The 24,511-nt window shown below is 34.8% G+C and overlaps 3 protein-coding genes across 19 annotated transcripts in view; all 3 read right to left on the reverse strand.

Annotated features, from left to right (window-relative positions):
* The window catches only part of LOC100798933 (disease resistance protein RPM1), a 25,879-nt gene extending 22,660 nt beyond the window's left edge, over positions 1–3,219 (reverse strand). For 6 of the 14 annotated variants that reach the window (XM_041004732.1, XM_041004727.1, XM_041004737.1 and 3 more), the window contains exons 1-3: positions 3,084–3,219; positions 2,655–2,724; positions 1,189–2,173 (exon numbers count right to left, since the gene is read on the reverse strand). The gene's annotated coding sequence lies outside the window, so the exon portion shown is untranslated. Of the gene's footprint in view, positions 1–1,188; positions 2,174–2,654 lie in introns of all 14 variants that reach the window. The other 8 variants (XM_041004738.1, XM_041004734.1, XM_041004731.1 and 5 more) reach the window with 7 other exon arrangements.
* Positions 3,220–8,388: 5,169 nt separating this feature from the next.
* On the reverse strand, positions 8,389–14,684 carry LOC100799455 (uncharacterized). Of its 2 annotated transcripts, none has more exons than XM_014779408.3 (9): positions 14,076–14,684; positions 13,635–13,686; positions 13,358–13,427; positions 13,169–13,214; positions 12,980–13,078; positions 11,508–11,576; positions 11,068–11,401; positions 10,783–10,928; positions 8,389–10,683 (listed from the first exon to the last, which is right to left on the reverse strand). In XM_014779408.3, the coding sequence occupies exons 1-9, from the start codon at positions 14,478–14,480 to the stop codon at positions 8,911–8,913; spliced, it is 2,994 nt and encodes a 997-aa protein (XP_014634894.1). In that variant the 5' UTR covers positions 14,481–14,684; the 3' UTR covers positions 8,389–8,910. The 2 variants fall into 2 exon arrangements, with proteins under 2 accessions (XP_014634894.1, XP_006586089.1); XM_006586026.4 differs by having other exon boundaries at positions 13,358–13,436.
* Positions 14,685–17,361: 2,677 nt separating this feature from the next.
* Positions 17,362–22,867, reverse strand: LOC100799986 (uncharacterized). Of its 3 annotated transcripts, XM_006586025.4 has the most exons (10): positions 22,259–22,867; positions 21,852–21,903; positions 21,634–21,712; positions 21,445–21,490; positions 21,255–21,353; positions 20,008–20,076; positions 19,570–19,903; positions 19,285–19,430; positions 17,842–19,183; positions 17,362–17,746 (listed from the first exon to the last, which is right to left on the reverse strand). In XM_006586025.4, exons 1-9 carry the CDS (start codon positions 22,667–22,669, stop codon positions 17,846–17,848), a joined length of 2,574 nt encoding a protein of 857 aa, XP_006586088.1. In that variant the 5' UTR covers positions 22,670–22,867; the 3' UTR covers positions 17,362–17,746; positions 17,842–17,845. The 3 variants fall into 3 exon arrangements, with proteins under 3 accessions (XP_006586088.1, XP_025985559.1, XP_006586087.1); XM_026129774.2 differs by having other exon boundaries at positions 17,362–19,183; positions 21,634–21,703; XM_006586024.4 differs by having other exon boundaries at positions 17,362–19,183.
* Between the last annotated feature and the right edge of the window lie 1,644 nt (positions 22,868–24,511).

A 24,511-nucleotide genomic window follows, 5' to 3' on the forward strand; every position in this document is an offset into this window, starting at 1 on the left:
CCTAGTTTCAATTTCATAAATGAAATATGACGATTCTGAGACTGCTTGCACATATAAAGCTATGTTTGCAAACTCATTCCTCTACCTCTAAAAATACGTTCAATTAATGCAAAAATTACAAAAGAATTGCTTCCTAGAATTTAGGTTGAACATACACAAGCATCACCCAAATATACTGCATGTTTGGATGCGGATTCATACTTTCATAGTACTAGACGTGGAAGTATTGATTACACCAGCTTCTGTCTGGGTCGAGGTAATTCACAAGGGATCAAGAGTAGGAGGAGGAAGGATATATAGGGCTTATGTGGTATATCAAAGATTAATCTAAGGGTTAAAAAAATTATACATATTATACACAAATTTACATACTTCACCATCATCGTGATTCAGTAGATAGTAGATAAATTAGGTATAGTTTCTTAATATTTATTTCTCTCATTTATTAATTTGACATCTTGTAGATTATTTCTACCTCTCTTTTTATATGAGCATAATCAAAAAAATAATATTGTTTTGCTACAATCAAGAAAACAATAATTAATATTATCTTAAAATTTAAAATAACAAATAAATCGAAATAAATACGTATATAAATACATGGTGGTTGTAATTTGTCTCTATAAATTAATAAGTTATCTTTTTTTAAATAATATATTGGTGTTTGCATTCAAGGAATGTTATTCTATTTGAAATTCGTATATAGCCACGCAAAAACATTGGAACATCATTCTTCAGTTATAGGAGTATGCTATGAACAAATTATGTGTCTTTTCAGATCGCATAGATTAATAATTATACTCAATATAATTTAAAATCATATAAAGCTTAATATGTTATGAAAATTAAAATTAGTGAAGGAAGCATTTAAATATAGTTTTTTTTAAGAATTGTTGATAAAATTTAATGACTTCATTAGAATTAGAGAATAAAATTCTGTCCCTAAATTAATTTAATTACCCATTCATGAATGTAAGGGGGCAAATTCTCATTATAAGTTGTTCGTCTAAGTATTATTATATTTAATTTTTTTTAATAAGATTTTAGATTCAAATTTTGTGAATAAAAAAATAGATTAAAATAAAAAAAATTATAATGATCAATCCGATTTTTAACTGAATAAATATCAGTAACATCAATAAATATTTTATATTAATAACATGATTAAAAAAAAAACTAAATTCTTACCGGCAAGTCATCTGCCTCTGTGATATCCACATATCTTGACTTATCCCGCTCGGTGATCGAAGCCCTTCCGTGTAAGCCTTGATTGTGTCTTAGCAGATTAATCCTTTCGAATAAAAGCGAGAAAATTTCCATATATATAGATGTTGATATGTCTGGTTTTTTTACTTCAAATGAAACTCCACTCAGAGAAAGCTGAAGCAGTGGTTCTTTTATTAGCTTCTTAAGTAACACAAGGAGACAGAAAAGTGTTTGGGTTTTTTATCTCTCTCCTTATATGGAGTAAAAGTCTAAATGAAAAATTTGTATGTGTCATTTATTTAAGTAGAAAAAGATCAGATTAGAGAACGAGATATAATAGGAAAGATTTATTTAAGAGGAAAAAAATAGTTACAAATTTGAAAGAGAGAGAAAATCATTATGATTTTTGTATACCCAAAGGACATTCTTTAGATTATAACTACATATTCGTTTCCTGTTTGATCAGACTTTTGGGCAAAAGGTTCTATACATGTGATATTTCAAATTGTCGGAATTTTGTTGGATCGGACTTTTGGGCAAAAGGTGCTACACATGTGATATTTCAAATTGTCTGGATTTTGTTAAGTGTGTCGTATTCTCTGCTCTATATTTTGAGATTTTATTTTCTTGTCTCTATTATATAAATTGAAGGTCTGTTTTGATTTTGCTTCTTTGTAGCACGTTTTAGTGCACTTGTTGAAGGTTCTTTTATATCTTCATTGATTATAATAAAGTTATTTTATTTTTTTGGTCTGGACGATATGTAATTTTTATCTTGCATTGAAAACTTTTTCATATTAAACAAATTGTGTCTGTTTTCTTTAATTTTTATTTTGTGTTCTATACATTATTGGTGTTCCTCACAGAATTTATTATTATTTTGGCCTATTTTCCCATAAAACAAAAAGAAAACTTATAGAGACTACTTTTCAAACTTACCCACTCAGACAAAGGGTTTTTTTTCCTGCTGCATAAAAAAGAAACAAATGGTTTTTATTTTTAATAAAAGGATCTACCAAATAAAAAAATAAAAAACTTATAGAGTCTACTTTTCAAACTTATGCTTGGTTTTCAAAGTTTTGTAGAAAAAGAAAAATCACCGAAATAACCCCCTAATGACGGAAAAAATTCACTGATAGTAGTAGGTTCATTTTGTAACTAGATTTGAGAGGTCAAAACTTAACATTTTTAAATGGAATTGGTGTCTAAAAATAAATCTAAAGAATTTTAATTAGTTTCTAGATTTATAATTACCTTTTCAAAAGTCATTTTGTATAATATTGAGATATGATTGAAATAATGAAATAGCATGTTTTGTGTGAACAGAGAAAATGCTTGACAAGGCTCAATGACTCATCAAGCAAGAACATTTATCCAATCAAAACAAACATATCATTTAAACATATTAATATTTGGTGGAAAATAAAAACAAGACAAGCATCCCTTACCCTTGTAGATCTAAAGAAAGGAGTGAACTTTGTAAAGAAATATGAAGCTTTTTGACTTGAAAATCCTCTCCTTGATCCATAGACAAAGCCACCACCACACCAATGGTATTTTCATGAACCAAATATAAAGAACAAGATGAGAATGTGAGGAGAAAAGGATGTGTGCAGTAGAAAGGGTTAAGTCATGTTTCTAATCGAATTATAATTATAAGGTGGATTTGGTGATAAAAGAAAAAAGGAGAAAAGAGAAAGAAAGAAAAAAGTTCTTAGTTTAATTTTTTCTGCTTAAAAAAATTAATAATTAAGCCATATTTCTAATTCATGAAAATACATTTTGCGTGGAAGTATAATCCGAAATGAAATAGATTATGGCAGTATGATAATTTAAGATAGAAAATGTTAGAAATATGTTTAATAACTGTTAATTACCTGGCTGAGACGCAATTGAGACTGTCTATGTATGTTTTTGTCACTCTATTTTCTAGATATTCGAACTGCTGAAGAAAGATAATTTCATACCCATCAAATCAAAACATGTATCGGTGGCACTCAAAGTTTACCTCTAGTGTGCAGATTGGGGGAAGGAAATTGGGCATTATATATATCTCAATTTGAATGAATGATTCAATTTTTTTATTTATTTATTTATTGGATCTGAGACTTTCAACACACCCATCTATCTAAATTCGATCATATTTCTTTTCACGCTTAAAATTTCTCTCTAGAGCTTGACAAACATAAGGATTTATTTAGAATAAATTCTGATACCATGTCAAAAAATGGGTTTGGGTTTTAACTCATTCCTACAAAACTGACTTGTAAGGTAAGGATTACTCCCCACTAATATAGTTTATCTCGACACTAACTTCATTAGATGTGAGACTTCAACATACCTCATTCTTTCCTCATGACTACCCGTCATGTGAGATTTTCAACACACCTCTCTATTTAGGTGTGACCACTTGAAATTTTCACGTAACGGATAGCCATGAGGAAAAAATGGGACATGTTGAAGTCTCATATCTAATAAAGATAGTGTCAAAATAAATTATATAAGTGAGGAGCAATCCTTATCTTATAAGCCGGTTTTATAGGATTAGATCAAAGCCTAAACTCACTTTCTGACATGATATGACCGTCTATCATGACATAATCTCTTACTTAAAACTAATGTCAAATTAGGAGTATCACAAATTATTAATTAGTTACCTTGTTAAAGTGGAAGAGTCATGCATTTTTTAATACTTAGCATTTGGTAGTTTCTGGTGGCTGAAGATGCTGTAGGAGAGAATAATCTGAACAAGAAACATGGCGTGAAGCATGTGATTGGCCCAAAATCATGATATGATTCCATGTCAGCCATGTAGCACAACCAAAGAACAATAGAAAAAGCTACATCCTTTTAATAATTAATTAAATTAAAAGTATTCAAAATAAAACAGTAGATGAAATGGAATATATAGCCAAACTTTGCTTGTCACCATATTATCAAAGGCATGCTTTTCAAGTAAGCAATTAAAAAGAGTAAAGTGAAACAATAATGATTTTTTTTTTATATTTTGCTTTTAACAGAAAACTGAAAATTATTGCAAACTCAATGGGACTCTGCCTCTCACACACATCCATCATTCAGATCATTAGAACAGTCTCAACTTTTGTTATGAACACATAAATGATAGAAAATAAGAGACAACAAACAAAAGCACAAGTGACTGATCACTAACATGCTTTAGACATACTCTTCAACCAAAACATGGGGGGCTGTATCAAAACCCAGAGAGGAATCAACAAATATATCATTGTATATGCTTTCCTCTATAGAAATTATTCAATGAGTTCATCTTTATTGATTTATCCATAAAGAACTTCATTGGCTGTCCACTTCTTTTTATGATAATATTTATTTTTATTTAACATTATGTTTCATTATAAAAAAAAAAGTTGATATTCCTGCCTCATCTTTATAAAACAACTTTAGCTGACCAGTGGTCAATATCTTTTTAAGGCTTCATTTTTTCTCTTTAGCTCTTCAATCCTTCTCAATAATTCAAAGCAAAAACGAGGACCATGCAACTCTACCCTATGTAAATTGTTTTCTTTATTGCTATTATCGTAAAAAAAAAGTCAAGCAATGGAATAGATTGGAAATTAATCCACTACTTTTATCCTATTAAATTCAGCAGGTAGGAGAAGAAATAAAAAAAAAAAAAAAGGAACCGATCACTGCAGACTACATTATGGAATAGATTCATAATTAAATTGTCTTGATCACTTGAATGACTTTTTTTTTCGGTGAAATTGATCACTTGAATTACTGAACTGAGGATTTAGCAATTTTGAAACAATATAAAAATGGTAAACTCAAAGAGTGGCGTTAATAATGACAAATAAATTAATTTCATGCTTTTGTGTGTGGAAGTATAATCCGAAATGAAATAGATTATGGCATTATGAAAATGTTAAGATAGAAAAGGTTTGAAATATTAAATGTTACCTGTTGAGACTGTCTGTGTACGTTTTATCATGTGCATCAAATTAAAATATATATGTAACGCAGACACTCAACGTTTACCTCTAATCTGTAGAAGAAAAAAATATTGGAGCTTTTATAATTCTCCAATTAGAATGAATGGTTCTATTTTTTTATTCTTTTTCAATATCAATATCCAAAGCAGCAAAAAAAAATTATTAGAGTTAGATTCAACATTTATCATCAACTTCAAACATATTTAAATCTTTTTATTTTTGCAACAATGATATTATCACTCAAATCACACGTGTTAAACACTTAAACTAATGTAAGTGAGGAATTATATTTTCAAGAACTTTTTTTGTGAATTTTCTTTGGTTCACAGATTAATGTAACAGCATGGATCCACTGTCTTCAAGGAACAAAGTGGTTATTTTATTTATTTACTCCTTCATTTGACATTCAGCTACCATGCCAGTAGTCCAACTGCGTTACGTGGCAACTACTCTTGTCCATGACAAGTTGTCAACAAAGCAACAAGACGTGTTTTCATTGCTGACACTGACAGATTGTGCAATCTTTGACCATTATTTTAATGCTTTTTCATATGCTACTTGTCACCCACTACATCACAAAAATGTGTGTTCATGACTTCATATTATAGTATATTATAGCACCATCACGAATGCAAATAAATAAGCAAAGCCACTTTGTTATTCTTTCTTTCTTGTACGTGGCTTCAAGCTTGATCAGTCCATGGCTTTGTCTTTCTTTCGCTGTTGCTGTTTCTCTGAGTCCTCAGAATCCAAAGAGTTTATATGCCATGGTGATGTTTGCATGCTCAGAGATAGGAAGAAGTACAAAGCCAAAAAATCCAAGAGCAACAAGCATTAGAAAAGATGGTGTTATGCAAGTTAGAACTATATGTCCTATGTATGCTGTTTGATTGTGTGCAAGTTACTTTTGGTTTTATGGTAAAATCTTTAAGGTTGTGTTTGGTATGAAAGAGAGAAATAATACATTAAGGAAATTTTGTATTTTATTTTATGAGACTTGCATTTCTTGCATTTTATTTTAATTAAATTTTTTCTCCTCTAAGTAAACACACCCTAAGGAGATCGGAGAAAGAATTTTTTGTTCCACTCATATATCTCCTTGATTACTTAGAATATATTCTCATGTCTATGTAGGACACAGCTGAGAAAGATTCTGGATGAATATTTGATAATAACCGGCTAATACTTCTTGTGCAAAATAAAATTTTGTTTTGGGTATATTGTGCCTATTAATTTCTTGCTTCATTCTATGACTTTTATTCATAAATAGTTTATTATTGAATATTCAATATGTTCCTTAATGATTTTGTCTTGACTGATTGACAAAAGCAAGTGATTCTTTTCCACGCAGCAAAAATGTATACCTCAATATTTTACAAGTTATTATATACGAGATAAGAAAAGAAAAGAGAAAAGAATACTTGTTTTATGCATCTGATTGCAAGGAGTATCTCCAATCGTTCATCAAGACTTAAAGCTGTTGCGTCTCTTTCAATCTAATTTTCTCCATACACCAGGGATTTGTACCCTTTGATCACTTGATTAGGAGAAAAGTATACAATAAATTAAATGAGAAAAAAAGTGAATGTGTAAGAATTGTTAAAAAAATTATTGTATAAATAACACTGTTTTATGAAGAATATGAAAATTGAAATAAGAAAATTCGAAACTTCAATAGATTTTATTTATTAATAAATTATTGTTATAAAATAAATAAAAGTCCTTGCTCTATATGTTTCCCATTTCTACATTCATTTAAGGTAAGACTTGAAAAACTAACAAGGATATCTAATTTTTTTTATCAAATACTAAGTGAACTGTTTTTTAATTCTATTAATAGTGTAAAATATCTATCAGTCTTATTAATAATTAATTTTTGTTAAGAAACTTAAACCATTCCCTTTAGTAAAATATTTTCTTCTAATCACATTTTTTTTCATCCATAAGACTCAACTTTAAAATCTTACTTAAAGAATTTGAGCTCAATTCTATCCAAACCAACAATTTATTAGTAAATACTACGTACTTTATAGCATATAAAATTCTTTTAAATGGTTGACAAAGAATTATGAAATTTAATTTATATTCAATTTATTAACATTTTGTGTAATTTTTTTCAAAATTATCTTTCACCTAATTAATTAATTAATCCATTTGCACTCAAGGATATTTTTATAAAAAAAAATATACATTAAACAATTTAGAAAGGATCTTATAAAAAAGATGACATTTTTTTTCAAACGATTCCCAATAAAAAGGACTAGAAGTAATAATTAATGGAATATATATAGAAAATAGCATCACGTGCTACCGAATTACAAATACAAGAGAATGCCATGACATAACGTTAGAACTTTTTTAACGTGGCATTGATCCCACTGGTTGGAGTCTAGGAGCAATATGTTATAGGAGCATAAGATGATTTCAAGAATCTTGTGGCCCTCACCCTGTCAATTTGGATCACCAAGTTTCTAAAGAGTTGCCTCAATTCTAGGCTTCGTGCAACCACACCAGTGTGACATTATTTTGCATTCCAACAAGTTCAATGAGCCACATTGTTTTGCAAAATGTGGCTTATAATAATCAACCAGAGGGCAAGCAGCAAACAAAGGAAATCAACAAGCAAATTCTTCTTCACCTTGGAGCTAGAAAATTTCATGGTTTTGTCATTCTGAAACAGCTTCTGTTTCTGCCCTGAATCTTCAGGATACAATTGACTTACAGTGATGGCATGTTTTTGACGGATCAGAAGAAACACAGACGAAAAGAATCTAAATCCAACAGAAAGCTGCAAAGCACAACCAATTTTGCATGTCCTAAGAGTGTCCAAATTTGTTTGTAGCTTCCATCAAATACCTTAAAGCCTATCCTATGGTTTCATGTGATTTATAATTGCTTCAGCGTGTCTAAGCCTATCCTTTGGGGAAAGGGGAAAAAGAGAAATGCGCATTTTTCTCTTTCAATTCCAACATGTACATCCTTATGTAGTTACCAAAAAAGACATCCTCATTATTGTGAACAGGTGATTAAGAATGGCAGAAAAGAATAATTGGCTAGTGTTTCAAAGAGAAGAAAAACTTTATGGGTGCCATATGTTAAATTAACATGGCTCAATAATATATTTTGCTAACCGTTCAAAAAATACCTTATCAAGTAGAAAAAATCTTTGCTTTATAGGCCTGGAACTTTTGTACAAAACAGAGTTAAATAAAGAAAAAGACGCAAGCAATCACTTTCCATTAGTAACATGTTAATCTCATGTACAAAATAATAAGTGATGCCCTACCACCAATTCAGATACATAAGTAGTCATCAATGGAACGAAATATCTAGGCAACCAAATTTAATCAATTTGTGAACAATATACATACAAGGCATCAACAATATATTTTGCAATTTTCCTGCAACCAATATAATCAATCAACTTGCAGACTTTTTCTACAACTCCAACCCTAGGTTAACAGAGACATGGTGCATGGACTCGGTAATCCTCATCAGGAAATTATGGTGAATCATGAAGTTATTTCTGTTAAATCCACAGAAGTCTCCAGCACTGATTTCGACTCAGGACTACCTAGTGCAAAATTCCAATCTGGGTAAATTTTGGCATTTTCACATTTATTATGCAAGTCTTCAAGGATCAAAATTCAACATTCAATTACAGGAGCTGCAAATTCCATGACCAGTCCAATTCAAGTGGAAACACCCATACCAAGACAGCAATGCCTCATCACAGTTGCAAAGCTAGGTCTGGTTGCTGTGAGTCAACAAGGACACCAGAAGATTGTTTTACAGGTGACCCTGGTGATTCAAAATCAATATTCAAGTCAGGTGGAAGGGTTTCCTGTTTCTGCCTTGACTGGCTACGAGGACTAAGACCTCGCCAAGGGGGCTGCATTTGAAATCTAGATTGATCGGCAGATGCTAACTGAGGGAAAACCATAGGCCGGTTGGGAAACTGGGAAACAGTGCCTGTCTGAATAGGTTGAGGAGCAACTGCTTGAAATGGTTGGAAAGGCATTCCACCAGAGGGAAACTCCCCCCGAATTCTTGAAATATGCTGATGCAACTCTCTTGTTGAGTTGTACAAAGATTCTACAGATATCTTATTTTTGGGTGAACTAGAATTATCGGGTCCTTGTTTAAACCCTCCAGCCCCAACAGACATCCATGCATGGGCAGCTGTTGCTGAAGCATTGCCCGAGTCATTTCTCTGTTCAGATGGACCTGATAATGTCACTGGCAGAGTATCAACAAGCGAATGATTGGAAGAAGTGTGTTGCTTTTGAGCCCTTTCTGCAAACATTCTCATTTGAAAGCTAGCTTGGTCAGCAGATTCTAACTGAGGGAAAACCATAGGCCGGTTGGGAAACTGTGAAACAGCGCCTGTGTGAATAGGTTGAGGAGCAACTGCTTGAAATGGTTGGAAAGGCATTTCACCAGGGGGAAACTCCCCCTGAATTTTTGAAATCTGCTGATGCAACTCTCTTGTTGAGTTGTACAAAGAATCTGCAGATATCTGATTTTTGGGTGAACTAGAATTGTCAGGTCCTTGTTTAAACCCTCCTGCCCCAACAGACATCCATGCATGGGCAGCTGTTGCTGAAGCATTGCCCGAGTCATTTCTCTGTCCAGATGGACCTGATAGTGTCACTGGCGGAGTATCAACATGCGAATGATTGGAAGTGTGTTGCTTTTGAGCCCTTTCTGCGAACATTCTCATCAACTGACCTGGGTCGCTAAGACCCTGCTCCTGCCCATGGACAACACCAGGAGCAGCTCTTCTTGATTGATTCGATGTACTTTCAGGTGATGATGAACCAGTCACCTGTCTATTCAAACTTGTATTCGTGACTTTTCCATTAGGCAACTCTCCACTAATAACTCCATTAGTATCGGGCTGTTTGAACATGTTCCTTGGCACCATCTCTCTGGGCTTGGACTCTACTGCAGGAGCATTAGCTGTAGAAGCATTACTTGTAAACTTTGCAACCAGACCATTATTATTCTGATTACTTGAGGTTAAAGAATTCAACTCCAATTGTTTCAAACCCTTATTCTCACACTTGCCTAATTTCCTGGATTGGGCGTTCTGCTCCTGATTGAGGATGTTGACAGGAGCACTGAGCCTTACTCCAGCAGAACCAAATAAAGGTTTTCCTTTGAAATCAGGCATTGAAGGACGTTTTCCCTCAAGCATCTGTCCATTTACAGGATGCATGATGCTGGATTCCACATTCTTACAATTTTGGTTACCCTTTGGTAATTCAGTAGTGGAATGCAACTTCATAACCAAACTATTTTCTTTTTGGACACGATTATTAACCATTAATATTGGGGTAGAAAGCGGTTCATACTCTCCAACCCAACCACGACCAAATTTACATCCAGCTGGCAGTGCGTGTTGAATCCTGTGGGAAGCAATTTTCCAAGCAATAGGTCCTAGAGATGCACTAAAACGGGCCAAACTCCTAGCATAGGAATATTCTGCATGAAGTCCAACCTGTATCCAAAAATTACAAATTGTAATGTTTTATGTTGACAATGTGAGTAAAAGCAAGCCAACTATACAAGAAAAAAATTCATTCCTTTTGATACATACAGTAACCAGATGCTTCATTCCTCTCTCAAAGGTCATAAATATTGAATCTGGTTTAACAATTGGTTGGTTGGACATATTGTAAGATGCACGACGACTTTCATCAAGCGCAAAGGACTTCCTTCCCCACTTAGAGAGAAGACCTTTCCCTGAAACAATATAGCAACACAATAAAAAATGGAACAACTAGATTTTGACATAAGTATCCTCCTTTAACAGTATGTATAGGAATAATGAGGGCAAATGTAACGGGAGAAAGATAATAGCATGATCTCATTACTGACATACCTAACAAAACATCTTCAGCTTTCTCTTGATTTGCATCAATCCAGAAAGCATTTGCCTCCAAAATACCATCAAGATTGCCAGACCTCTCACATCTACCACCTTGCATCAGATGGGAAGTTGGCTGTACATCTGCAATAGTAGCAAGAGTTGCCCCTGAGGAGAAATCAGAGCCAACAGGTTCTTGTGAGGCACGTGCCAATGGCTTCTTTGGCTGCTTCTTAACCAAATAATTGGATCCTGCTTTTTGTTCTGATTTCAGTTCAATCTGAGAGTGCTCAAAGCCAATCCTTAACTTCTCAAATTTCTTCCGTCCAAGTTCTTGTATTGATCGCGCCTGTGAAAAATATAGGGGTTACACAGTAAGCACAATAAAAGTATAAAACAATTATTGATTTCACAATTGTTGGGAGGGTAACACAGGGAAGCATTGAGCTTTATACCTGTTTGTGGTATATAGTCTCCGGTGCATTGTATTGCATTGCATTTGAGCAAATTAAAAATACATCACTCTGCATTCAACAATTTCATTCACAGGTCAGAGTAATTATCATCAAATCTGGTCATCCAATTTTTACTCAAGAAGACTAATGAACAGTTAAGATGATAGAAAGGAAACAATATTCCAAGCAATAGGTCCTGGAGATGCACAAAAAATAGCAGAGTAGCAAGTTCATTCTCACATTTCTTGAATATCATTCATCATAATAACTGCAATTGTTTAAAAAGCATCTCCCCAATACAAAGAAAAACCATACTAGTCAGAGAGAAAAATAAATTATAAAAAAAATCAATTTCACCCCAATACAAATTATAGTACTTTGTGAAGCAAGAACCATCTTTTATCAGGGAAATCTTCAACTAGAGTTTTTAGTAAATCTAATTAAAAATCAATATTGCCATAGGTATTGCCAGAGATACTACCTCTGTTTACCCAGAAAATCAAGATTTCCAACCCAAGATCTAATCCATCATATCATTCCAGGCATTAGCACCTGGGTAACACCCATGAAGAACAGGAAGAAACAGAAACCATATGCAAAATACCAGTTGCTTTTTAGACTCCTCACAAATGATATCTAAATGGGAGGCATAGATGAATAAATCAATAATTAGATGAAGATGGTGTCATTGACAATATTAAATAGACATTTTTTAAGCATGATCAAATCAAACAACATTTTTTGCAATAAAATGTTTTAAGGTTCCACATTCCTAAGAGCTAAACTGTAATTTTAACACCAAGTTAGAGTGTTAGACTATCACAATTCAATGCCAATCAAGCAGGTTACAATCAAACACAAATGAAAAGATTTTCTTCCACGCTCTTGGTTAATGTAGATCCTTTATAGTTGCAACGTAGAATGTGCCATTTTCAGCATGTACTTGGCAAAATCCTGACAGACTTCATTTAATAATACAATAAACATGGGATGATGCATCAACCAATAAGAAATTAAAATATGCAGCATAGTTAGTTGCCTAATAAAATGATGCAATGACCATTTGTAAGTAATACTACAGAAAGAACTGTTGAAACATGACAATATGCTGAATAAATCAAGAAATTAGTCATTCCAAATATCTTCATTCATGCTTAGTACTAACTACATGAAGCTGACTCTTGCTAACAACCACATTTTTTTGCCGATAGTTCGATACATCATTGACAACAGTCATCCTTGCTGAATCCATCACAGAAAAGCAAAGCAGGTTATGTTATGCCTAAATTTGAGTCTCAGCTCTCAAGTCAGAGCATCGTAAGTATATCAAGTTCAAACACATACAAGTAATATCTCAGTAGAAGAGCGCAATCAACAACCAAATTCAGTACCAAATTGCAAAACAAATAAAATCTCAAAAAAAAAAAAAAAAACTCCTCCAATCATGACCAGCTGAAACAAATTTTGCATACCTCAAATTGCTCTAAGGTGGTATAAGATCCATTTGCCAAGTTCTTCCTTACAGTGGCAAAGTCCATGGGATGCTCGATCACATCGTGATAATCAGGAAGCTGCATGTCAAAACAGAATTTGAACTTCCAACTCAGGGGTGTCTTCCAAAAGCAAGATTTACCAACTCACAGGAAGAAAAATCGACACACCTCTTCTGGATCAACAGGGTCCGCAAACACACCATAAGTGTCCTTCCTGCCATCATCCACACCCCCACAATAGTCCCAAGTCAGAAAACAAAATAGCACACAAAAACATTCACCCTCTTGCTCATCACCATAAACAGTTAAACTCCAAACCCAAAGAAACATTGAAAAAAGGAAAACGGAAACACGTACTTCTGAAGCTTGTCAAGGATCAATTCCAGAGTCCTCTTATCAGGCAACGGAATTCCAGATTGAAGAATCACTGGAGCTCCTAACAGTTAAAAACAAAAAAGACAAATTGATGAAAACACACAAAGGACCATGCAGAAACACAACCACTAGTACCCTTTCAGCAGTCATCACTTTTTCCTTTTCAAATTATCCATATCCATATATAATATAAAAAAAACTAAAAAAATATCACACCCTAAACCTCAAAACAAAGTACCCCAATTAAAATCACACGAACCTGAAGCAGAAACAGAGTGGAGCCCTTTCGATTCCACTTTTCTGCCCTTTACCTGTCATCATTAGAAACAAACACACGCACGCACACACAATTAATTGTTTCCAAAGGCCAAATACTTCAGTCATATATAATAGAGAGTGTGATAGAGACACAAACAGGACAGACAGAGACAGATATATATATATATATATATATATATATATATATATATAGAGAGAGAGAGAGAGAGAGAGAGAGAGAGAGAGAGATCAGATTCTGTGTATGTTAGTTTTTGACAGTTGACTTGTTAGTTAATCTCTCTCTAGATCCCGACACAGACAGACAGAGAAATCTAGAGAGAGAGAAAAGAGAGAAGTTTTATTACACCAAAGAAGAATCTCAGTGACTATAATTTTGGCCACAATTTAAAACCTTACACACAGAGAGACACTAATGCATTACCACACTTTCTTCGTCTTCTTCGTTCTCTTCCTCTTGTTCGTTTTCGTTCTCTTCCTCTTGTTCTTTTTCGTCGTCGTCGTATTCTTCTACCGGCGCGTGCTCCTCACGCGACTCGGCACGAGTGTGGTGCGGTGCAGTTTCGTTTTCTTCTTCTTCCCGCTCTTCCTCTTCTTCTTCTTCTCCGCCGTCCTGGTTCAACTTCGCCATGAGCTTGAGCTTCTTCTTCTCGCGCCTCCTCTCGTCCTCGTCGTCGTCGTCAAGGTAATCTCCGTCGTAATCGATGATGTTGTACCTCACGCTCCGGCGCCGGAGGCTCCGCCGGGGATCGGATTGAGACTCGCCGGAGCGACGAGCCAGATCCGCCTTCGACGGCCGTCCCTTCTTCCTCCTCGCGATCTGAACCATCGCGCGTGTGTGCGTCCTCCGCTCTTTCTCTCTCTAGAATCGGTTCCTTCTTTCTCTCTCTACAAATGCGCTGTGTTTTGTTTTCTCTCTCTTGCCCCTTTTCGTATCTCTTTCAGTGGGGTTTTCGAGGGGCGCAGCTTTGGAATCTTACCGGAGCCTCGGGTCCCGAACCTGGGCGCTGAACTTGCAAAGCTGAGGCTCGTGTGAGCAGGGGTGTACCTAATAATAATTAGACTTAATGTTATTTTTTGTTCATTTATGTTTCATAATTGTTTAATTATGATACATTTCATTTTAAAACAAAATTGTGTGACATGTTTGGTACTCATTGAGTGGGATGCTGAAGTAACAATCAAAACAACATCGTTTTGAAAGATATCCTAACATGAGAAAAAAGTGGGGGAAAATTAAGGATTTGTATGAGGAGACTTAGATTGATGTTATCAATAAAGATACGTCTTTTTGTGGTGTTTTTTTTTTTTTCTATTTTTGTTTTGGCTGCTGGGTTTATTGGGTGTGTAGTGCAAAATGAGATTTTGTGGTCACTAGTGATGATTGCTAAGTTTTTTTATTCAAGGTTTGGAATTGTTTGTGTTTGCTTAATGGTGTAATAAAGGAAGGGTTTTTAGGGTTATCTTTTGATATTTTGTTTTGGAAGTGGTGCTTTGTTCTTTGACAGCATAATACAAAATGGATTTTTGAAGTATTTGATTGTGTTGTGATTTGTTATTTGTTTACTTTGGGATATTTGATTGTGTTGTTTTTCATATTCAGTAATTATATGAATATGAATACAAAATTGTTTTAGTTTGGTCCATTAAGATTACAAAAATATGCTAAATAGTATTGTCAATACTAACACTAGAAGAATGGAATTGTAAATCAAAACATTGTCAAATTGTAAACCAATACATTGTAAATCCAGCCAAACTCACTTTAATTAGGATAAAATATTGCCAAATTACATTGTAAATGAAGACTCACATCCTACTTCAAGTACTTTTGTATGTCATTAGTAAATTGAACAACATAAACACAAGAATCACAATTATCCCTAACATGGCAGCACACCCAATGACAACCATCTTCAGCCATTACCTACTAAAAGTTAAACTGTTATGGAGGATCACAATTCTTCTCCTATGCCTCATAATAATCAAATATGTGTCATGCAAAGTTTCTTTGTTATGTCAATAAAAAAAAAAAAAAAACTACAACCATTGTTCTTCTACCCTTTCTAACATGAAAACAAAATAATGAAATAAATTCATCACAACCAAAACATCCAACATAAGGTTTCGAATATGGAAAATATAAAGAAAAAATTTCCCTTATTATATAGTTATGACAACCCTAGAATCTCCTTCCAAAGTAGTCAGTTGTTATAGTAATACGCAAAACAACATACTCTTTGCAGTCACTGAAATGAGTCCTGAATCTTTCAGAATTTCATGAAAATCCTTTTGACTCGAGCCCTCGATGGGTTCCCTCTACTTCCTCGAACTAAAACCATGTGATTTCATGATTGGAACTTCAAAATCGACCTTGGATCCCTTAAAAAATTACACCAATTTCACCCTAAACCCAAATATCCCTCAATACAAAATCCTAAATAAGATGATATGGGCAAAAAAAAACCAATTAATTGCAGAAATTTGAAGTTACAACACAAACCCTAAACTCTAATTTGGGACTAAAAAAAATTAAAAATGAAGAGGAAGAACCCATTTGAAGAAGAAAAGCAATGTTGCCCGTACAACGGAAAAAGAACAATGTTCAAATTTTCAAAAAAAAATTATATTAAGTTTTTTATACTCAAATCTTTGATTAATTATATACTCTTCCTATTAGTTTTTAGTAATTACATTCTACCTTTGACTCCCTAACTTTTTCTCCTCCACTAACGATTTTTTTTTAATCTGAATTATACTCTTATAATTCCAAATACACAACTGAGTCTTCCACAATAAAACACGATCTCTCCAAATTCGGTGGTAAAAAAATATGTTTCACCATTATTGAACAGAAAACTATTCCTGTGTTTCCTCTTTCTCATCATCTAATATCTACTACATCATTCTAATGTTTAAATTTCACAAGTAAAATTCAATGAATGTGTTTGTGTCGGTAAATAGAGTATATATAGAAGATAGCATCATGTGCTATCGAACTACAAATCCAAGAGAATGCCATGACATAACGTTAGAACTTTTTTAATGTAGCATTGATAATTTCAAAGCCCTCACCCTGTCAATTTGGATCACCAAGTTTCTAAACAGTTGCCTCAATTCTACGCTTCATCCAACCACGCCAGTGTGACATGTTTAGTTGGCAACCGATTTTGTCTTACAAGTTCAATTGCTCCATTGTTGACCATTATTTGCATTCCAACAAGTTCAATGAGCCAAACTGTTTTGTAAATGTGGCTTATAACAATCAGCCAGAGGGCAAGCAGCAAACAAAGGAAATCAACAAGCAAATTCTTCACCACCTTGGAGATATAAACTTTCATGGTTTCGTCATTCTCAAACAGCTTTTGTTACTGCCCTGAATCTTCAGGATCCAATTGACTTACAGTGATGGCATGCTTTTGACGGATCGGAAGAAACACAAATGAAAAAGATCTAAATACATCAGAAAGCTGCAAAGCAGAACCAATTTTGTACGTCCAAAGAGTGTCCAAATTTGTTGGTAACTGCCACCAAATGCCTTAAAGCCTATCCTATGGTTTCATGTGATTTATAATTGCTTCAGTGTGTCTAAGCCTATCCTACGGGAAAAAGGGAAAAAAGAGAAATGTGCATATTTCTCTTTCCATTTCTACATGTAAATCCTCATGTAGTTACCAAAAAAAAAAAAATATCCTCATGATTGGCTAGTGTTTCAAATAGAATAGCATGATTAAGAAGTGATGCCCTACCACCAATCCAGATACACAAGTAGTCGTCAATGGAATGAAATATCTAGGCAACCAAATTTAATCAAATTTGTAAACAATATACATACAAGGCATCAACAAAATATTTTGCAGTTTACCAGCTACCAATATAATCAATCAACTTGCCGACTTTTTCTACAACTTCAACCCTAGGTTAACAGACATGGTCCATGGATTCGGTAATCCTCATCAGGAAACTATGGTAAGTCCTGAAGTTATTTTTGTTAAATCCACCGAAGTCTCCAGCACTGTCATTTCGACTCAGGACTACCTTGTGCTAAATTCCAATCCGGGTAGACTTTGGCATTTTCACATTTATTATGCACACCTTCAAGGATCAAAATTCAACATTCGATTACAGGAGCTCCAAATTTCATGACCAGTCCAATTCAAGTGGAAATATCCATACCATGACAACAATACCTCATCATAGTTGCAAAGCTAGGTCTGGTTGCTGTGAGTCAACAAGGACACCAGGAGATTGTTTAACAGGTGACCCTGGTGATTCAAAATCAATATTCAAGTCAGGTGGAAGGGTTTCCTGTTTCTGCCTTGACTGGCTATGAGGACTAAGACCTCCCCAAGGGGGCTGCATTTGAAATCTAGATTGGTCAGCAGATGCTAACTGAGGGAAAACCATAGGCCGGTTGGGAAACTGTGAAACAGCGCCTGTGTGAATAGGTTGAGGAGCAACTGCTTGAAATGGTTGGAAAGGCATTCCACCAGAGGGAAACTCCCCCCGAATTCTTGAAATATGCTGATGCAATTCTCTTGTTGAGTTGTACAAAGAATCTGCAGATATATGATTTTTGGGTGAACTAGAATTGTTGGGTCCTTGTTTAAACCCTCCTGCCCCAACAGACATCCATGCATGGGCAGCTGCTGCTGAAGCATTGCCCGAGTCATTTCTCTGTCCAGATGGACCTGATAGTGTCACTGGCGGAGTATCAACAAGAGAATGATTGGAAGAAGTGTGTTGCTTTTGAGCCCTTTCTGCAAACATTCTCATCAACTGAACTGGGTCACTAAGACCCTGCTCCTGCCCATGGACAACAGCAGGAGCAGCTCTGCTAGATTGATGTGATGTACTTTCAGGTGATGAACCAGTCACCTGTCTAATCAAACTTGTATTCGTGACTTTTCCATTAGGAAACTCTCCACTAACAACTCCATTAGTATGTGGATGTTTAAAAATGTTCCTTGGCCCCATCTCTCTGGGCTTGGACTCTACTGCAGGAGCATTACTTGTAAACTTCGCAACCAGATCATTATTATTCTGATTACTTGAGGTTAAAGAATTCAACTCCAATTGTTTCTTATTCTCAGACTTGCCTAATTTCCTGGATTGGGCGTTCTGCACCTGATTAAGGATGTTGACAGGAGCACTGAACCTTACTGCAGCAGAACCAAAGAAAGGTTTTCCTTCTAAGTCAGGTATTGAAGGATGATTTCCCTCAAGCTTCTGTCCATTTACAGGATGTAGGATGCTGGATTCCACATTCTTACAATTTTGGTTACCCTTTGGTAATTCAGTAGTGGAATGCAACTTCATAACCAAACTAGTTTCTTTTTGGACACGATTATTAACCATTAATATTGGGGTTGGGAGTGGTTCATACTCTCCAACCCAACCACGACCAAATTTACATCCAGTTGGCAGTGCATGTTGAATCCTGTGGGAAGCAATTTTCCAAGCAATAGGTCCCAAAGATGCACTAAAACGAGCCAAACTCCTAGCATAGGAATATTCTGCTTGAAGTCCTACCTGTATCCAAAAATCACAAATTGTAATGTTTAATGTTTTGACAATATGAGTAAAAGCAAGCCAACTATACAATAAAAAAATTCAGTCCTTTTAATACATACAGTAACCAGATGCTTCATTTCACTCTCAAAGGTCATAAATATTGAATCTGATCTAACAATTGGTTGATTGGACATATTATAAGATGCACGACGACTTTCATCAAGCGCAAAGGACTTCCTTCCCCACTTAGAGAGAAGACCTTTCCCTGAAACAATATAGTAACACAATAAAAAATGGAATAACTAGATTTTGACATAAGTATCCTCCTTTAACAGTATGTATAGGAATAATGAGGGCAAATGTAACGGGAGAAAGATAATAGCATGACCTCATTACTGACATACCTGACAAAACATCTTCAGATTTCTCTTGATTTGCATCAATCCAGAAAGCGTTTGCCTCCAAAATACCATCAAGATTGCCAGACCTCTCACATCTACCACCTTGCATCAGATGGGAAGTTGGCTGTACATCTGCAATAGTAGCAAGAGTTGCCCCTGAGGAGAAATCAGAGCCAACAGGTTCTTGTGAGGCACGTGCCAGTGGCTTCTTTGGTTGCTTCTTAACCAAATAATTGGATCCTGCTTTTTGTTCTGATTTCAGCTCATTCTGAGAGCGTTCAAAGCCAATCCTTAACTTCTCAAACTTCTTCCGTCCAAGTTCTTGTATTGATCGTGCCTGTGACAAATATAGGGGTCACACAGTAAGCACAATAAAAACAATTATTGATGTCACATTTATTGGGAGGGAAAGGGAATGCAGGGAAGCATTGAGCTTTATACCTGTTTGTGGTATATAGTCTCTGGTGCATTGTATTGCATTGCATTTGAGCAAATTAAAAAGACATCAGTCTGCATTTAACAATTCACAAGTCAGTATAATTATAGTAAAATCTTGTCTTCCAATTTTTAGTCAATTAGGAAGACAATTAATGCACAGCACAGACAAAATGATAGAAAGGAAACAATATTCTGGAACTTATGTAATAGAGGGATCTATTAGCAGAGAAGCAAGTTCATTCTCACATTTATTGAATAGTGGTATCATTCATCATAACTGCAATTGTTTTAAAAGCATCTACAAGTTGTTAGTAGAAAGAAAAACCACACTAGTCAGAGAGACAAACAAATTATAAAAAAAATAAAATAAAATCAATTTCTTCCCAGTACAAATTTTTGTACTTCATGAGCAGGAACTATCTTTAATAAGGGAAATCTTCCACTACATTTTTAACTAAAAATCAAGATTGCTGTAGGTATTCCCAGAGACACTGCCTCTGTTTTCCTAGAAAATCAAGATTTCCAACCCAAGATCTAAGCTATCATATCCTCCCAGGCATACGCACAAGAGTAATACCCATGAAGAACAGGAAGAAACAGAAATCATACGCAAAATATCATTTGCTTTTTAGAATTCTGGCAAAAGACAAAAAAATCAATAATTATATGAAGATGGTTTCATCAATTATATTAAGCAACATTTTTTGCAAGAAAAAGTCTAAATAAAATGATGAGGATAAAATGTTTTAAAGTTCAACATTCCAAAGAGCTAAACTGTAATATTAACACCAAGTTAGAGTGTTAGACTATCATGATTCGATGACAATCAAGTGGGTTACAATCAAACACAAAATGAAAAGATTTTCCTCCACCCTCTAGGTAAATGTAGAATTGTAGATCCTTTAGTTAATGTGTAGCATATGCCATTTTCAGCACGTGTTAGCAAAATCCTGACAGACTTCATTTAACAATACAATAAACACGGGATGATGCATCAACCAATAAGAAATTAAATTGTGCAGCACATACTTAGTTGCCTAATAAAATGATGCAATGACCATGTGTAAGTAATTCTACAGAAAGACCTGTTGAAACTTGACAATATGCTGAATAAATCAAGAAATTAGCCATTCCAATTGTTTTCTTTACATGCTAAGTACTAACTACATTTGGCTGACTCTTGCTAACAACCCACATTTTGAGTCTCAGATCTCAAGTCTAAGCATCGAAAGTATATCAAGTTTGCATACCTCAAATTGTTCTAAGGTAGTATAAGATCCATTTCCCAACTTCTTCCTCACAGTAGCAAAGTCCATGGGATGCTCAATCACATCATGATAATCAGGAAGCTGCATGTCAAAAACAGAATTTGAACTTCCAACTCAGGGGTGTCTTCCAAAAGCAAGATTTACCAACTCACAGGAAGAAAAATCGACGCACCTCTTCTGGATCAACAGGGTCCGCAAACACACCATAAGTGTCCTTCCTGCCATCACCCACACCCCCACAATAGTCCCAAGTCAGAAAACAAAATAGCACCCAAAAACATTCACCCTCTTGCTCATCACCACAAACAGTTAAACACCAAACCCAAAGAAACACTGGAAAATGGGGAACGGAAACACTTACTTCTGAAGCTTGTCAAGGATCAATTCCAGAGTTCTCTTATCAGGCAACGGAATCCCAGATTGAAGAATCACTGGAGCTCCTAACAGTATAAAAAAAAATTGATGAAAACACACAAAGGACGATGCAGAAACACAACCACTAGTACCCTTTCAGCAGTCATCACTTTTTTCTTTTCAAACTATCCACAAAACAAGTACCCCAAATAAAATCACACGAACCTGAAGCAGAAACAGAGTGGAGCCCTTTCCATTCCACTTTTCTGCCCTTTGCCTGTCATCATGAGAAACAAACACAATTAATAACATCCAAAGGCCAAATACTTCCCTCATATATAATAGAGAGTGTGATAGAGACACAAAGAAGACAGACAGAGACAGCTATATATATATATATATATATAGAGAGAGAGAGAGAGAGAGAGAGAGAGAGAGATCAGATTCTGTGTATGTTAGTTTTTGACAGTTGACTTGTTAGTTAATCTCTCTCTAGATCCCGACACAGACAGACAGAGAAATCTAGAGAGAGAGAAAAGAGAGAAGTTTTATTACACCAAAGAAGAATCTCAGTGACTATAATTTTGGCCACAATTTAAAACCTTACACACAGAGAGACACTAATGCATTACCACACTTTCTTCGTCTTCTTCGTTCTCTTCCTCTTGTTCGTTTTCGTTCTCTTCCTCTTGTTCTTTTTCGTCGTCGTCGTATTCTTCTACCGGCGCGTGCTCCTCACGCGACTCGGCACGAGTGTGGTTCGGTGCAGTCTCATTTTCTTCTTCTTCTTCTTCCCGCTCTTCCTCCTCTTCTTCTTCTCCGACGTCTTGGTTCAGCTTCGCCATGAGCTTGAGCTTCTTCTTTTCGCGCCTCCTCTCGTCCTCCTCGTCGTCGTCAAGGTAATCTCCGTCGTAGTCGATGATGTTGTACCTCACGCTCCGGCGCCGGAGGCTCCGCCGGGGATCGGATTGAGACTCACCGGAGCGGCGCGCCAGATCCGCCTTCGACGGCCGTCCCTTCTTCCTCCTCGCTATCTGAACCATCGCGCGCGCGTGCAGACTCCGCTCTTTCTCTCTCTAGAATAGGTTCTTTCTTTCTCTTTCTAGAAATGCGCTGTGTTTTGTTTTCTCTCTCTTGCCCCTTGCTTCGTATCTCTTTCAGTGGGGTTTTCGAGGGGCGCAGCTTTGGAGTCCTACCGGAGGCTCGGGTCCCGAACCTGGGAGCCGAACTTGCGAAGCTGAGGCTCGGATGATTGAGGGTGTACCTAATACTAATAATGAATGATGGCTCTTTCTTTCGTCTTAAGGGTCTGAACTCTGAAAACGGCGCCTAGTGCTGCCCGTTGCCCGGACGGCCTGCGTGTTGCTTTGCTTGCTGCCCGGATTTCGTTCTTTTTTGTCTTTCAAGTTTCCACTTTGAGCTGCGTCTCTCTTGGTGTCGCGTAAAGTCACGCGCCTTTTTTTTTTTTTTCTTTTTAAACTCAAGACATGCTTGGATTTTTGGTTAGTGTTTTAAAATTATATTTGAGAATAAAATCGTTTAAAAATTGTATTTGGTTACTTTAAACAGTATGTTTTAGAATAAAATTTTATTTGAAAATGTAGTTTTGGATAATTAAAATTTGTTATATTTTTCAAACTAAATTTCATTGGGTGTGTTGAAGGAGTGTTGTATACATTTCCTTTTGTTATCATCCAAAACACAAGGCACAAGGTACAAGGGTACCCCATCCTCTTACACACATAAAAGAAAACTATATGGCCAAACTGCTCAACTTACCCCACCCCTTCTAATTGCATAAGGGCTGGAATCATAGGTCATCGTTACATTGTCACTGATGCCAGAGAATGACCCCATTTTTGTTTGTATAACTTGCTTCAAGTTTATATAACATTATTCTGAGAATTTAGGGAAACTTAATGAATTAGAAATTTAGAATACCTAATTTAGCAAGGCTATGATACATTTATACGTGGATAAATTATCTATTTAGTCAAAGATTTGTATTCTATGTATTAAAATTTTCTTGTGGAAGTCATAGTCATGCATAACAATGATTCAATGAGTTGAAAGAGACTCTCATCTTTGGCACAAGACAAAAAATATCTATTTTAGCTATAATGCTCTTGTTGATTTATTTTTTAGCTTTAAAATCAGTTTTCTAAATTTACTCTTACACTACAAAATTGATCCAAAATAAACCACAAAAACTGTTCTAATTTGATGTTAGTTTCAAACTTAAAAACATATAATTTTTATATTTTATTTCGATGATTTTTTAACAAAAATTAAAACAAGCTAGACTACAAACACCCCCTCTTCCCCGAAAAACTTTCCATGGGAGAGGTGAAATTTTTTCTTTCTTAGGATTAATTTTTTTATTACAATAAAAATATCACATTAGTCTTATTAGTGTGATGAATAATTAAAAAGGTAAATTAATTTTTTGGTTCTCTAATTTATTATTTAGATTCAATTTTATCTTCTAATTTTTTTTTAGTTTGATTTGATCCTTTAGTTTTTTTTTTCAATTTGGTCCTCTAATCTTTTAAATTGATTTTGTTTTTAGAAAATATGTATTTTGTTGTGGTTTAAGACTACTTACGGACAATTTTGAATTGTTTCAAAATTTGATTTCTTACCATTTAGACTTAATGACCAAATTGAATAGATTTAAAAAATTAAAAGATAATTTAAACCTAAAAAAAAATTAAAGGACCAAATTAAATCTAAAAAATTAATTTAACCTAATTAAAATAACTAATAAAAATCATATAAATTTTTAATTCCTAAAAAAATTATCTAAATATTTTTTATGGTGAACCAGACATATTTTATTTTATTTTTCTATAAAAAAACATGAATCCAACCATGAAAAAACTTTT

This window comes from Glycine max, chromosome 8 (genome assembly GCF_000004515.6).
Source record: "Glycine max cultivar Williams 82 chromosome 8, Glycine_max_v4.0, whole genome shotgun sequence".
Lineage (NCBI taxonomy): Eukaryota > Viridiplantae > Streptophyta > Magnoliopsida > Fabales > Fabaceae > Glycine > Glycine max.

What these genes read in the sequence shown, in the direction of transcription:
- LOC100799455 (XM_006586026.4), bottom strand. Translation starts at nt 14,480, where the DNA reads ATGGTTCAGATCGCGAGGAGGAAGAAGGGACGGCCGTCGAAGGCGGAT. An exon ending in AAGAAGACGAAGAAAGTGTG is followed by an intron (nt 13,687 to 14,075) that starts GTAATGCATTAG and finishes TAATGATGACAG; the next exon opens with GTAAAGGGCAGAAAAGTGGA. An exon ending in GAATGAAGCATCTGGTTACT is followed by an intron (nt 10,684 to 10,782) that starts GTATGTATCAAA and finishes TTTTGGATACAG; the next exon opens with GTTGGACTTCATGCAGAATA.
- LOC100799986 (XM_006586025.4), bottom strand. Translation starts at nt 22,669, where the DNA reads ATGGTTCAGATAGCGAGGAGGAAGAAGGGACGGCCGTCGAAGGCGGAT. An exon ending in CTACCTTAGAACAATTTGAG is followed by an intron (nt 20,077 to 21,254) that starts GTATGCAAACTT and finishes TGTTAAATGCAG; the next exon opens with ACTGATGTCTTTTTAATTTG. An exon ending in AGACTATATACCACAAACAG is followed by an intron (nt 19,904 to 20,007) that starts GTATAAAGCTCA and finishes TATTTGTCACAG; the next exon opens with GCACGATCAATACAAGAACT.